Source organism: Anser brachyrhynchus, assembly GCF_964034855.1.
Source record: "Anser brachyrhynchus genome assembly, chromosome: 13".
Classification (NCBI taxonomy): Eukaryota; Metazoa; Chordata; class Aves; order Anseriformes; family Anatidae; genus Anser; species Anser brachyrhynchus.
In genome coordinates this window covers 6,780,528-6,795,661 of record NC_137708.1, presented here as the reverse complement: position 1 = coordinate 6,795,661, position 15,134 = coordinate 6,780,528, and the positions used below count along the sequence as shown (strand labels likewise).

The window sequence follows — 15,134 nt, the reverse complement described above, 5'->3', positions numbered from 1 at the left end:
GTGGCGTGCGGCCGCCGCAGCGAGCGCCGGCGGGAGAGGGCTCGGCGCGGCGCGGCGCGGCTCGGAACGGCTCGGAACGGCTCGGAACGGCTCGGAACGGCACGGCTCGGCACGGCTCCCGCTCCCTCCCCGGCTCCCGCTCGCCATGCCCGGTCCATCCCCGGCGCCGCCGGCTCGGAGGCTCTAAGCGGGCGGCGTTGGCGTGGGCGCGGGGGTACCGCCGCCTCCGGTGGCCGCCCCGCTCCGCTCCGCTCCGGCCCGGCCCGGCGGGCGCTGCCCGCATGAGGGCGGCGGGCCCCTGAAGCCAGCGGCCGTCGGGGCGCGGCGCGGCGGCCGTCGGGGGCGGGCGCGGCGATGGGGGCTCTCCCGGCGCTGCTGGGGGCCGCCTTGCTGTGGGCCGGCGCCGGGGCCCTCGTCAACCTCAAGTACTCGGTGGAGGAGGAGCAGCGGGCCGGCACCGTGATCGCCAACGTCGCCAAGGACGCCCGGGACGCCGGCTTCGTGATAGACCCCCGGCAGCCCACCGCCTTCCGGGTGGTCTCCAACTCGGCCCCCCACCTGGTGGACATCAGCCCCGGGTCCGGACTGCTGGTGACCAAGCAGAAGATCGACCGGGACCTGCTGTGCCGGCAGAGCCCCAAGTGCGTCATCTCGCTGGAGGTGATGTCCAGCTCCATGGAGATCTGCGTGATCAAGCTGGAGATCAAGGACCTCAACGACAACGCACCCAGCTTCCCCACCGACCAGATCGAGCTGGAAATCTCAGAGACTGCCAGCCCCGGCACCCGGGTGCCGCTGGAGAGCGCCTACGACCCGGACTCAGGCAGCTTTGGTGTGCAGAGCTACGAGATCACCCCCAATGACCTCTTTGGGCTGGAGACCAAGACGCGGGGAGATGGGTCCCGCTTTGCCGAGCTGGTGGTGGAGAAGAGCCTGGACCGCGAGACCCAGTCCCACTACAGCTACGTGATCACGGCGCTGGATGGTGGTGACCCGCCCAACTTCGGCACGGTGGAGCTCAGCATCCGCGTCATCGACTCCAATGACAACAACCCGCTCTTTGAGGAGCCGGCCTACACTGTCAGTGTGCCCGAAAACGCCCCGCTGGGTACGCCGGTCATCCGCCTCAATGCCTCTGACCCGGATGAGGGCACCAATGGCCAGGTGCTCTACTCTTTCCACAGCTACGTCTCTGAGCGAGCCCGGGAGCTCTTCCAGATCGACCCCCAGAGCGGCCTCATCACGGTCAGCGGCGCCATAGACTACGAGGAGGGTCATGTCTACGAGCTGGATGTGCAGGCCAAGGACTTGGGGCCTAACTCCATCCCTGCCCATTGCAAAGTGACCATCAGCGTGCAGGATGCCAATGACAACCCGCCCCTCATCAACCTGCTCTCTGTCAACAGCGAGCTGGTGGAGGTGAGCGAGAACGCCCCGCCGGGGTACGTCATCGCCCTGGTGCGGGTCTCGGACCGCGACTCTGGGGCCAACGGGCGGGTGCAGTGCAAGCTCCTGGGCAACGTGCCTTTCCGGCTCCAGGAGTACGAGAGCTTCTCCACCATCCTGGTGGATGGGCGGCTGGACCGGGAGCAGAGGGACCAGTACAACCTCACCATCCAGGCCAAGGACAATGGCGTACCCTCCCTACAGGCCACCAAGTCCTTCACCGTCAAGATCACCGATGAGAACGACAACCATCCCCACTTCTCCAAGCCCTATTACCAGGTCATCGTGCAGGAGAACAACACCCCAGGGGCCTACCTCCTCTCAGTGTCTGCGAGGGACCCTGACCTGGGCCTCAACGGCAGCGTCTCCTATCAGATTGTGCCCTCCCAAGTCAGGGACATGCCTGTCTTCACCTATGTCTCCATCAACCCCAACTCTGGAGACATCTATGCTTTGAGGTCCTTCAATCACGAACAGACGAAGGCCTTTGAGTTCAAGGTCTTGGCAAAGGACGGAGGTAATCCCTCTCTGCAGAGCAATGCCACCGTCAGGGTGATTGTCCTGGATGTCAATGACAACACGCCCGTGATCACGGCCCCACCGCTGGTCAACGGGACTGCGGAGGTGTACATCCCCAGGAACGCGGGGGTCGGCTACTTGGTGACAGTGGTCAAGGCAGATGACTATGACGAGGGTGAAAATGGCAGACTTTCCTACGAAATGGTGGAAGGAGACAGAGGATTTTTTGAGATAGACCAGGTCAATGGAGAGATAAGGACCACCAGAGCCTTTGGGGAGAATGCAAAGACAGCCTACGAGCTGATTGTGGTGGCTCATGACCATGGAAAAACATCTCTGTCGGCTTCAGCCTTGATTTTGATATACCTGTCTCCGGCCCTCGATGCCCAGGAGTCCATAGGATCTGTTAACCTCTCCCTCATTTTCATTATTGCCCTGGGGTCTATTGCGGCCATTCTTTTTGTCACCATGATCTTCGTGGCAGTAAAGTGCAAAAGAGATAACAAGGAAATCAGGACCTATAACTGCAGGTAAAGAACATCTTTATTTCTCTGTGCCTGCCAGTGTCTGCTTTGATTTTTGCGAGCACAGTTGCTTTTCCATTTGCTGTTGTATACCGGGGGGGCTTAAATTTGCTTTAGCAACAGAAGTGAGGCACTTGTCCCTCTGGGGAAATCTCCTGAAAGGCTTTAAAACGTTCTTCTCCGGGAGACGGACGGAGACCCACCCGAGGTGCAGACGGCTGCGATCTCGCTCCGCGACAATCTGTTGCAGCAGGCGTTAGCTTCTGCACGCTGGGGCTGGAGAGGCGAGCGCGGGGCCGGCTCCCCCTGCTCCGTGCAGGAGGACCAGGGGCACCCGTTCCCTGGGTGGCTGTGGGACCCGCGTCCCGGTGGCCCCGCTGGGAGCAGGGCCGTCGTGGGGCGAGCGGCGTGGCCGAGTGCAGCGGGGCCCTTCGGCCCTTCCTCTCCCCTCAAAAGAGCCATTGTGCGCCCGTGGCGCGGATGCGGCTCTCGGCCACAGCTGACAGCGGGGGCCGAGGGAATAAACGCTCCCCGAAATCTGCCATCTCCCTCGGACGCGACACCGGTGGAAACGGCACGGCCGGTTTGGCTGCGAGCGGTGGCTTTAGCGATTATTTTTACGGCGCTGCGTTCTTTTGCCCTGGCCGACTGCGGGCTCCCGGTCCGAAACGGAGGAGGGCAGGTCATCCCTGCGCCCGGAGCCGGGCGGCGATGAAAGGCGAAGATGTGAAATGGAGCCCCTGAATATGTAACAGCCCCGCGATTATTGTCTCTCTTTTACTATTCTCTGTGTTACACAAGTTAGTAGACAAATGCTAACCACACATGAATATCAATCAGATGCCATAAAAGAGCAGCTGCAATGCCTCATAAATGGTTTAATCCTGTTACTAGTGAAATAGCCATGACTTCTCCATTCCTTCAGCACTGAGTCATTTCAGATGGGAGGGATGGAAATTAATTTTGCTCTACCTTTGAAACGTATCATCGCCCCTGGCAATTTCGTAGTGCAGGGGGATGCGCAGTCTTTAAAGTTTTATTTACACAGAAATAATGCCGAAGAGTTCCACATTTTCACAACATAAAGTGTGTTTGTAAGCCTTGTTGCATGATGAGGGAAAAACCATCTGCAAATAAAGCTTGCTCTGTGCTGTATTATGGGATGCCTAGCTTTAGACGAAAGATAATATACCAGATTTTTTGCCAGCTCGGCCCATTAAACAAGAATAGAAGCTGAACGTATAAAAATCAAGTTGTGGCGGTGCCCCTCACAGCTTCACGCATATGTATAAGCAGTAGGTTTACTGTGACGGTTTAGGGATTAATGAAGTGCAGTTTAATTAAATAATTGGTCAATAGAGAAAGGACAGCAAAATGAATGCCTGCAGGAAATAATTGGGATCTCACATTGCCAAACTTAAACATTTAGGTAAACAAAACAATTAAAGCTTCATCAAGCATTGTTAGACGACTCAGCAGCATATAGATTGTTGGCACAACAGAAATCCCTGTCTTCCTCTGATTTATTTACGCACTCGGGGGAATGCACGGGCTGTTATCAGTGTGATTCTGATCAGGAGAAGTCAGCTGCAGAGGTAAAGAAGTAATAGGCAGCAGTCCTTGTGGCCGTCAGGCACCCTCTCCCCATGTTCTGTGTGTGCATTTAGACTTACCATTTCCTTATTTTAAAGGTTCTTCACAACATCTGCTGGAGAGTCTCCATAAAATGTGTTAATTTATGAGGCACATAAGATTATACGAGAGAGCTGTTCGACTTGGTGGCATTTTCATGCTCAGACAATTAGCTTTGTGGAACAAGAATATTTGTCCAATATTTGCCTTTCTAGATAAACTGTATTATTTATTCATCCTATTATTTCTGTTGCAGCTATTGGATTTCTTTTTCTTTCTCTCTCTCTTTTTTTTTTTTTTTTTAATGCTGTTATCGTAATAAGAAGAGGGGCAAACTCCCAGCTTTCAATTGTGTGTTTCTGACTGTGGGTACAGTCCGATATGTTTCCCTGGGAAATACTGGGCTGCCTAGCGCTGCGCGTGCACAAATGCATCTGTGGGGCATTCGCTGGGTTGCGTTGGCCCCTATGGAAAGAGCAGCACAGTCGCTTTGAGCTGAGCATGCAGAGTTAACGCAAGGTGCGGTCATATTTTTTCATTACGTTCTCTGTGGTGTTTTATGGTAACTTTTTTTCCTCCGGTGTTTTGTAGAAGGCAAACAAGGCACTTCATCGGTTGATTCTTTTGGCAGGTGGAAAGCAAAGAGGGGAAGAAAGGCAGAGAAAAACAAGCTTGCAGTAAAAAAAAAAAAAACAACAGGTCAAATAGGATCATTTCTCTTTGCAAAACACAGTTGCTGTTCTCCGATTTCTAGAAGACGAAAGCCTTTCCCAGCAGCAGGGTGTGTGTATGTCAGGGGGTGAATGAGGAATAGGTTACAGTTGGAAAAAAGATTTCAAGTTATCAGGTATTATCAAGAGATAGTCAAAATACGAGCACTTTGGATAAAACATTAATAAACAAACAGCCTTTGGAGTGTGAGAAAATAGAGCTTGCCAGCTAGGGCTGCTCTAGGTTTGGTTTATTTACTGCTATGGAAAATGAACTGGGAAAAAATCCGCTATTCATTTTGAATTTTCATTACGGGGACCAAATTAAATCACTTTTAAAATCCTTATTACGCATGGAAATGAATGCAGGTACCCTTTTCAGTTCATGGATTTTAACATCTCCATTTTTCTCTTCTGCAGGCTGGACTTTACTCCCAGTAACTAAATATCAGCAATTATAAACACTAGAGAAAGGCAGAGGCATTTTGCCTTCCCTTCATTTTTCACGTTTGACCTAAAAACATTATACGTATGAAAATAAGCTAAAGACCATTCTGTGCCCCAAGATCCCAAACGTGACGTAACGTGCATGACTAAGAAACCTACACGGAGATGGGGCCAAGCCCTCTGGGTTTCTGAGTGTTTTTTTTCAGGGGCTGAGTTTGGGATGCTCTCAGCTGTTCCTTTTGCTTCTGTCCCTTAGAATCGCAGAGTACTCCTACGGGCATCAGAAGAAATCTAGCAAGAAGAAGAAAATCAGCAAGAACGATATCCGCCTGGTACCGCGGGATGTGGAGGAGACGGATAAAATGAACGTTGTGAGCTGCTCCTCTCTCACCTCATCCCTCAACTACTTCGACTACCACCAGCAGACCCTGCCGCTGGGCTGCCGCCGCTCCGAGAGCACCTTCCTCAACGTGGAGAGCCAGAACAACAGGAACGCCGGCTCCAACCACATCTACCATCACACCTTCGCGGGGCAGAGCCCCCAGCAGCCCGACCTCATCATCAACGGGATGCCGCTGCCTGAGGTGAGGGCCCGCCTGGCCTCGCGTGCGCCGGCGCCGCCGTCCCGGCCGGGCTGCGCGTGCCGCGGGAGCGACGGGGTGCTGAGCGGGGGGGCTCAGCTGGGAGAGATGGGCGAGCGGGTGACCACTTCTTGCGAGTTTGCCCGGCCCTGACAGGTGGTCGCGGGCGGGCGTTTCAGCCCCGGGACACTGCAGAAGTCAGCAGTGGCGCCTGGGGTGGTTGATGCTGGCACGGCCCTCTGCGGGCTCGAGCAGGCCGGGCTTAGTTGCTTTGTAAGTGGGTTCTGAGTGTGTTGACTCTCGAGGGAAGAGGTGCCTGTTACGTGGTCAGGAGTTTTTTAAGAGGTCCTTAGAAGTCTCTTTGGTGGCCGTCACTCATCCCGGCAGCACGTCACGCTGGGGAGGCAGGCGTGTGCCCAGCTGTGTGTCCTCACCATGCATGGGTTGGCGTGCTAGGGCTGTGTGGTACCCGATGAGGGCAGGTACAGGTGCTGCTATGATCCACGCTGTCCTCATCAGGTTCTTCTAATTCATCGGCTTTCCTGTACATCACAGGCATCATTTAATGTTGCTTGTTTGTCTCTCTTTGAATTATTGTTTGGTATTAAGCAAAACAATCAAAGGTTTGTCATGTTTCCCGCTTTGAACGGAATAACAAAGCTGAAGAAGCAGCTAAAATATTTATGGCTTGCACTGTTTCGCGTTCGCTGTACTGGTGTAAATGCAAAATGATGCTCCTGAAGACAGTGGAGCTGCTTCAGATTTATACTTGCGCTAAAGAGAGCAGAGCCTGGCCCACCGCGAGAGTCTGCAGGGCTGCTGGAAGCAGTTGGTGCCGGCAGGCCTGATCTTGCAGCATGCGTACTGCCGAAACGCTCCCCAAGCCCTGGTATTTTAGCCTCCACTAAGGCTGCAGAAGCAGTTCCTGAGCAGTCACACAGTGATGTCGGCATCGGCAGTTCAAGGCAGAGGCACAGCTTTTAATTCCCCGGCGGCGGGGAGGCGGCTGGCTGGCTCCTGGTGGCAGCTGGTGGGCTTCAGCCCGCTCCCGCACCCTGAACCTCCCTTGTCCCGGCATTTCGGGCTCCTTGCTGTGTTGTGAGGTTGCGGCTCGGTGCTGGCTGAGCCTGCACCTGTACCAGTGTCTGAGCATGGAGCCAGCGCCCGCGGGTGAGCGCCCGTGTGCCTTCGGGGGCAGTGGCGGCGACAGGGTGCTGGTGCGGGGGGCTCGAGACCGGTTTGACTCCTGGTCTCGGCACAGAAGCGGTGTTGGGGTTTCCTAGCAATAACTGGATGGAAACGGCCTGGATGTAAGAGCTTGCATATTCTGCTTGAGAGTACCCAGCCGTAGACCTGAGCAGGCTCTGGTGGGGAGAGGCAGGGACTCGACCCACACAAATCGGAGCGGTTTGGGTTAGGCCTGTCTCCGGCCGAATGCAGCAGAAGAGCTGCTGCCGGAGCCGCCTGCTCCCTGGGAGCCATCGTCCCCGCGTTTGGGGATTCCCACCGATGCTCACATGCGCTCCTTGCTGAGCGATGCCTTGGGTTTGGGATGTGCTGCCACTGGGATGACGAGCCAGGGGGATGCGGTGCTCCAGAGCCCCCGCCCCGTGCACTCCCCGACTGCGGGGCCAGGGCACCTGTGGAGGGGAACGCTTCCCTTTCCCTCTGCCTCCAGCTCGCCCCTTCCCTCTCCCAGCCCATTTGAGGCAGGATGTGAAGTGCTGGTACCTGGCCTGGAGAAATGAATTTGTCTCTCCTAACGAGTGCCTTGCTGTGCTGCCCTGGAGTGTCAGCCAAAAATGCGCCCTGTGGCAGCCCCACCAGCACGCAGGAGGGCAGCTGAAGGCCTCCCAGCTCGGCCCAAAGACCGGCTCCCTCCACACTGGGTGCTCTTGCGGAGCCCTGTCCCAGCCCCGGCGGATAACGGAGAGGGGTTCCCGTGGCTCTGACGGTGTGGAGCTGATTTGGGGCACGGCAGCCTCCTGCAGGAGGACATGGCGGGGCCGTGGGCTCGCTCCCTGGGGTTGTTGTACAGAAGGGCAGGGTTGGGGTGAGGGGATGAGAAATCCCAGCTGGAAGCTGCTGGGATGTTTGTTTCAGGGAAGGATTTTTTCATTTTTTGATTGGAAATCCCCTGTGGTACGTTTGCAGCTGTTGCAAGGGCAGTTATCCCGTTGGTATTGAGGATGCAACTGGCTCCTAAAAACCCGAGTGCCCCCTGAGGGTGAGGCTGCCTGGTGCCTAGCGCAGCATCTGGAGGCTCAGCGGTGACCACAGTGACCGCCCTGTCCCACCACGCAGGGTGACACAAGAACTGCCAAAGAGAGCCCCAAAGGCAGACGGGGGCTGTTGTGCACCGCCACCATCTCAGGTGCGGCCTGCAGAGGCTCCTCCAGGCTTGCTGCACCTGCTCAGGTGTGCCCAAAGCGCGCGTCCTCCTCCTGCCCCCCTCCTCTGCAGGAGCTGGCCTGGGTCCTCTGGCGCCTTCCCGCAATCCCACCGCCCAAATCCTCCCGCTTCTGCCGTCGGAGCATTGCTGCCATGCGCCCACACCGCTCTGTCGTTTCGGTAGCGGTTGCTACTCGCTGTAATTATATCCTGGGGAAGGATGCTAGCGGTGCACGCCTCCAGGTGCAGCTGGTTTAGTAAATACAAAGCCGGCCCGAGTGTGGAGTTCCCAGAGCCTCCAGGAAGGCAGCGAGCGATTAGCTTTCCCCGTCAGAGCCAAGTTGTTCCCTGCAGCGCCTTCGGTAGGACTTTGTCGGGGCTGGTTGGAAGTGCCTCCGGTGACGAGGCGGCCGCCGCATCCCCCGGGAGCCTTTAATAGGTGTCAGTGTCAGGGAGATAGCGCTAACGCTCCACCTAGGAGTGACTTCTCCTCCCGTGCTGATGGGAAGGCAAAGCATCGCTTGATAAAAGATAAAATACAGAGGTAAACATGTAGCTGGCGGTGTCAGTTAGCATATGATGCTCGTGTCTGCGAGTAAGTGATTGCCTCTGAAACCGAGCACCGTCCTCGCGGAGGCTGGCTTTGCGTTGGCTTGATGTGTAGCTGGTCTTTAATGTGAGGCTCATTTACTTTAACAGTCAGGAACCTTGAAATAAAAGTCCCCGAGGACGGGCTGTTTGCGGAGCGAGCTGCTCTTCGGGAGACGTCTCCTGCGCCGTGGCAGCGGGATGCGCGGTGGCAGGGCCGTGGCCACACCGTGCCGGTGATAATTGGATTCGTCCCTGCTCCCGTGTTCCTCCGCTGATCCAGAAAAGGATTAAAGAGCCGCAAATTTCAACCCGGCTCCGAGGACGCAAAAAAGCACGGGACGACCCTCGAAAAGCGTTTCCCCTTTTGGGCTGTGCGGTGCCAGGGCTGCCAGGAGGACGTGGGGAGCTGGCGTGGGACATCCCGGTGCCAGCGGCCCCGCGTGGGCTTGGCTGGGGCCGGGCACGGTGCTCAAGCATCTCCTCAGCCGCAGGCCGTGGTGGAGGCACCGAGTGCCCCCCGGAGCACGGCCGGCAGCGCGGGCCTTGGCCCCGGCTCGTGTTTTGGCTTGTGCTGCAGCAGGGAGAGCAGCAGGCGTGGAGCTGAGAGGGCACTGCCGGGCAGGGCTTCTGCTGCTGCCGAGTGCTTTTCTCTTCCTGCTGAGCCCGAGGAGAAGTCAGCTTTGAAACCGAAAGGGCTTGTTGTCGGGTTTTGCATGTATATTGCTGGGAGTTGTACCAGGAGATTAAAAATCAAAATTAATGGGAGCCATTAGGCAGCTTCCTCGATAAAAATGCACTTTGCATTGGGGTGGTGTGGAAGGCGGTCTGAATGCAGAGCGCCTTAGGATCCCCGGGACACAATTTGCATGCAGAACGGCCACCCTTGGGTAACACTCGCATGCCCAGATTTTGACTTTCAAAGCAAGCGGTGTGTGTGCAACAGCTGCACCCGTGCTGCCGCGGCCGGTCTGACACCCCGCTTTTCTCTCGGAGGGCACCACTTTGGGAAACACCACCCTAGTGTCACGGGCTGCCCTGTGGCGGGGAGCGTCCCGCGGGCACAGGGAGCATCCCACAGGCGTGGAGAACATCCCACGGGCATGGGGAGCATCCCACGGGCATGGGGAGCATCCCACGGGCACGGCGTGATCCCCCCTGCTCCACGTGGTCCCCTGGGGGGACGCAAATACCCTGTGGTGTGTGGGTGCCGCCAGGTCGCGGCCACTGCCTCCTGCGCTGGCAGCCACCGGCAGTAAGTTGGGGAATTACTGGTTTTAGTGGTAATCCTGGCCTAATCCCCCAACCTCGATACACTCCTGCATAATCCTCACTCACACTGATTTCGCCAGGGCTTCCTGTAGCAGTAGGGATTATTTGAGTGAGCAACAGTTGCAGGATAAGGCCCCGGTGGTTTCAGATATGCTTTTTACTACCTGGAAAGCGTTCTCCTCACTGTAGGAAATGGTTTTCGAAGCACAATAGAGCAATTTTCGTTTCAGGCAGCACAGGCAGTTTTTGCTCTGGCTATCTCGCAGTGTTAACTAAAGCACATTTCGACGACATACAAAGATTTTTGTTTTGTAAGAAATGAAATCAGCGTGGCTGTTCCTCTTTCTCTGTCATTTCTCTACTTGTCAATTCTTTCTTCCCCTCCAGCTTATCCTCCTCTTCTCTGCTAGCCTTAAAAAGCCCCAAAAGTGTCTGTTATAATCACATTTTGTGTGTTACAACCAGAATGAATGTACTCACTTTAATATGCTCGGTTTGAGGAAATCAGTTTCTGTCTGGTATAACAGACAATTTGTTATAAACCATGCCATTTATAAGTGAAGGGCCTTGCTTTAGTGTAACACTAGGGAAGCGTCATGATACATAATTGGAAGGGATTTGGCTTGCTTCTCAGTAATACTGCGTGTAGAACGAAAGAAAAAAAAGAGATAATTTCCGACCCGGAGAAAGTTTGCAGCGTTGAGACATGCCAGACTGTTGAAATAAGGCTTATTTTAAGTAGAGATAATAATTAAAGCATTATCAGCAATGATGTTCAACTAGTCGGAAGACTGCCTTCGCAGCAAACGTTGCCAGTCTTGTTTTCTCCTTGGGAGGTCACTGTAACTCAGCACTTTTTTGGTCTCTGATTTGCACCGAGATGTGCAAGCACGGGTCACGTCTCTAATTAGCGCGTCTGCCTTGTCGCGCGTGAGCATCTCTGTCTGGTAGCTAATGGCAGCCTTTCTTCTCCGGGAGCCCGGCGAAGACCGGGGATGCTTTCAGCTTGAGACTGCCACTCTTTTTCCCCTCTCCGGCTCTGGGGATAGCCAAGAGCTGCCCGGGTTTCACCAAGAAACTGCAGGACAGCTCTGCCGACCCTTGCAGGTGGTGGCGGGGCAGGCGTTGGGTAGCCGGTGGCACCCGCGGCTGTCCCCAGCGGGTCTCCGCAGTGCCGTGATGCGGGGGCACCCGGTGCCGCCACCCCCATGGCACCCTCGGATGGGCACCCAGAGCCTCACGAGAGCTCGCGGTGGTCAGCAGGGAGGCGTCGGGGTGTGGTGGACACCGGGTGTCATCGGCGCTCCCTGACCTCTCCCAGCACGGGGGCGATGCAGTGGAAACGAGCGGAGTCCTATTCCGCTCTGAGGTCAGCCGATCCCAATTACGCATCTCCTGTAATCGCCTCCAGCTCTCCGTGTTGAAAAATTCGTCTGAATACCTTGCAACGGAGATAAATACTCCAGCTCCCGTTCATGTTGAGCAAGGGCTTGCACTGGCTGCACGCTTCCCGCACCGGGCCTCCGGCAAGCGTTGGCTTCAGCACGGCTCGGCTCCTGCGCCGGGGGCACCACGTGGGGCTGGGGGCATTTGCCGTGGGGTCCGTGGGGAAACGGGGTCAGAGCATGGTGTGGTGCCAGCAGCTGCACATGAAGGCAGAGCTCCTCCTCTGATGCCAGGACCCGGAGTGCTCAGAATGGAAGTGCTTTTGTTGTTGTATTTCCATATTAGAGATTGTTGGTTATATCTTATGTGCTATACGCTATGTATCCGTGTAAGTATGTGAAGTGTACAGATTTAAATATTGTACATAATTATGTAAATAACTATATATTTTGTCATATAGCTATATATATATATCATTTTCTTCTGTGCTGTTTGTTTGGGTGTTATGATTCACTTTTACCAAAAGTATAGCAGCTCATCTTGTTTGGCTGCTAGTAATTTTGAATTGGATGCATATTTCTGATGCGTAACTTTTACTTGTTGAGTCTGTAAAAAAAGGTCCTGTGAGTATACTTACATGGTAGATAAGACTTTTCCCTTAAATTAGGAAAGACCTACAGTAAGTAATTGTGTCAAAAGGGTGGTCTTGCGCGCTATTTATAGCCTTATGTATAGTAGCTTCCAAATTAGCTCTTGTTGTATTGAGCGGCATGAACTCTGTGGTTTCTTTCTGTAATTTATTTTGCATAAAGCACATGCATGCAAAGGAATATTTGAGGCCAAGCGCACGTCTCCTTTGGGTAACCTCACGCACATCTGCTCGGCTCCTTGAAGAGCTGTATTTGTCAGCTGCCACCTCCTGAAGCCCCTCCGGAGGGGTTGGAGTTGCAGAAAGCCCTCAGCCAGGTGCCCTTCCAGCCTCCTCTCTCCTGCCTTCGGCCAGATGTGCCCTGGATGTACGGAGATGGGCTTGTCCCCGGAGGGCTCCCTTCTCCTGCCCCGATGCCGCAGGGCCGTGCCTCCTGCCTCCCCCGGGAGCTGCCCAGGCTTGGCCCAGACACAGCCCTGAGCCCCTCCAGGGACGAGGCTTCTCCTCTGGGAAGTTGTTCCGTGGTTGCACGGGGACGGTCAGTAGTGGCTTCTGCCCTTCCGATTTGTCCTGACAGTCAGCCAATGTGTTTGTGTTTGGGAATTCACCCCGGTGCTGCCCGCTTTGCCCTTCCAGACCCAAAGGGCAAAATGTTGCAGAAGCCCCCCCTGCTTCGCTGCAGGGCCGGTGATGCTGCTCGGTGGTGGCGTAGGTCTTGTGATTCCCTTTGCCCCTTACTGCGACACAAAAACTTGCAGCACAACGCATCCCGGGCCCCAGAGCACCGCACCGTCAGTCTCATGTCGGGATGGAGCTGCTTTCAATACAATGGAGCATCCCAGTGGCAAAAGTGCTTTTCCACCTTCCAACCCTCCCTTTCTCCCTTCCTGCCTTTTCCTGGAGGCATTGGCGCTGCCCTTGAAGGTTCATATGTATATTTATATATATATAAGATACAGGGTGTCAGCAGCCGTACCAGCTACTGCTGCCCGGCCAGGTTGCATATGGGGCTGTGCACAGCCTCGCTTAAATAAATGATTAGATATTGTTCCCAGCAGAGGCTATAGTTGAGTTCCAATCATTTTCTGTTAATTAAAATACAGGATGGTCTTATTTGTAGCATAAATAGCTGTAATCTGTGTGCTTATAAGTGTAATTATAATTCAAATTAGAGCGTGCTCGGCATTCGCAGTGAGCGGGGTGCTCTCCACGAAGCGCTGCCCTCACCGACCGAGCGCGGGGCCGCTGGGCACAGACCCTGTCCCGGGTCCCTTCTGGCGCCAGCTCCCAGCCAGCCTCCGGCTTTCCCCAGGAGCATCTCCAGGCCTCAGCAAGGAGACACTGAGGCCGTTGACGTCCCCAGCCACACTTTGGGCCCAATTTTGCCGTTCCTGTTTGGGCAACGCTTGCATGTGGCACTGGTTGGGAGATTAGCTGGAGAGGAGGCTGCGGTGTCATCACTTCAGTGTCTCAGTCTGGCTTCCAGTCTAAATTTGGAGTGAAGTAATGGCTTGTGTCAGCTGGACGAGCGATTATTACCTAGCCTGGAAGTGAGTCCCTGTTTAACCCAGCATCACGGCTGGTTCCCGTCCCCTCCACTGGCTGGCAAAGGCTCTGAAGCAGCAGTGGAGCAGCGCGCATCCCGCGCCGTGCTCCCTGTGCTCGACGGGATGGAAGCGCTCAGCACGGCGAGGTGATCCCCAGCAAGGCTCCCTCCTTAAGCGCCGTAAATACCGCCTGGCATCGATAGCAGGCTGTGTCTGCCGGAGCTGCGCAGACCAGGTCTTTGTCTCCACGTCCCGTTGGCCACAGGAGATCTGGACGTGAATCCTTCGTCGTTCTCACGGGGATGTGGAGCTTGTTCGGATTACACCATCTTTTGTAAAGGCAGGTGTATGCCACAGGGCAGGTTTTAAAATTCCTGTGTTGGTGGATTGCATTAACCCATACTAAGTCAGGTATGTAAAATTCCATTAAGCAAAAACCCTCTGGCATTTTCTCACCAGTGCTAGAGATCTGCGGGCTATGCTAATGCAGTGCGTTTGCTCATCTATTAGTAGGATGATGGTTTTAAAATAATAACATTTATCTTTGGCAGCGGACCTACAATAGTGCATGCAGAGTACAATTTCGTGAAAGGCTCTGCAGATGTTGCCTCATTCAATCTGGGTCAAAAGGAGTGCTTAGAATCATAAAGGTTAGAAAGAGATCAAATAATTCTGCGTTTTTATTGCTGAATAATGTACTTGGAAAATATCATTCACCATTATTAGGCTAAGTGAGTACAGAAAACACAGGACTCAATAGTCATTTCTCACTATTGGCTGATTTTACTGTTTTTATAATGTAGCTAAATTCCCTGCTATTGATTCCAGCATCGATTATCGATCTGGAAATCTAAATGGATGCGGTGGTGTGAGCATAGAGGAGTTTAACAATTGCAGAATTAGGTTTTTGCCTCTTCATGCAGCGTTTAGTGCGGGCAGCGCACCGGCAGAGCAGATTAATGGCACTTTTTGGGAGCTGTCTGTGTTTTGCGGTGATGTATAAGGCCCAGTGGCCTGCATGCTTGGATGATATAGGTGGTGTGTGTATGTTGGGCAGCGCTGGACAGTCTCGTGGAAAATAACCAGGCTGGTGTCGCAGCGCTCGGATGTTGCTCTTCCGAATGGGGATGAAACGCTAACGAAGGAGAAAAGCCAGAGAAGCGCCCGTTTTATGTGTGCTCTTTTCGTGCATCAGAGCTCGTGCAAACTCTGTCTGGCAAACCCGGCACCCCGGTGGGTGGGAGGCTCGCAGCCTCCCGGGTTCGGGACTCACCTGCCTCCACTCACCTGCTCCCTCCCCAGCTCGTTGTCGTCGGATTCGCATCTGGATGCTCTCCGTGGACCCAGCTTCGGTGACATTTACTGGTCAAAGTCACGTGGCTGTTGGCTCAAAACCAACATCCAGACCTGCCTGCCCAGCAAAAGGCTTTTCCAAGACTTTG

The 15,134-nt window shown here is 54.7% G+C and overlaps 1 protein-coding gene across 2 annotated transcripts in view; it reads left to right on the top strand.

Moving 5' to 3' along the window:
* PCDH19 (protocadherin 19) overlaps positions 1-15,134 on the top strand; it is a 57,748-nt gene continuing 42,614 nt past the window's right edge. Inside the window, exons 1-2 of one of the 2 annotated variants that reach the window (XM_080553354.1) lie at positions 1-2,495; positions 5,535-5,862. In XM_080553354.1, coding sequence (XP_080409480.1) covers positions 355-2,495; positions 5,535-5,862 — 2,469 coding nt within the window. In that variant the 5' untranslated portion in view covers positions 1-354. The remainder of the gene's footprint in view (positions 2,496-5,534; positions 5,863-15,134) is intronic. The other variant, XM_080553355.1, reaches the window with a different exon arrangement.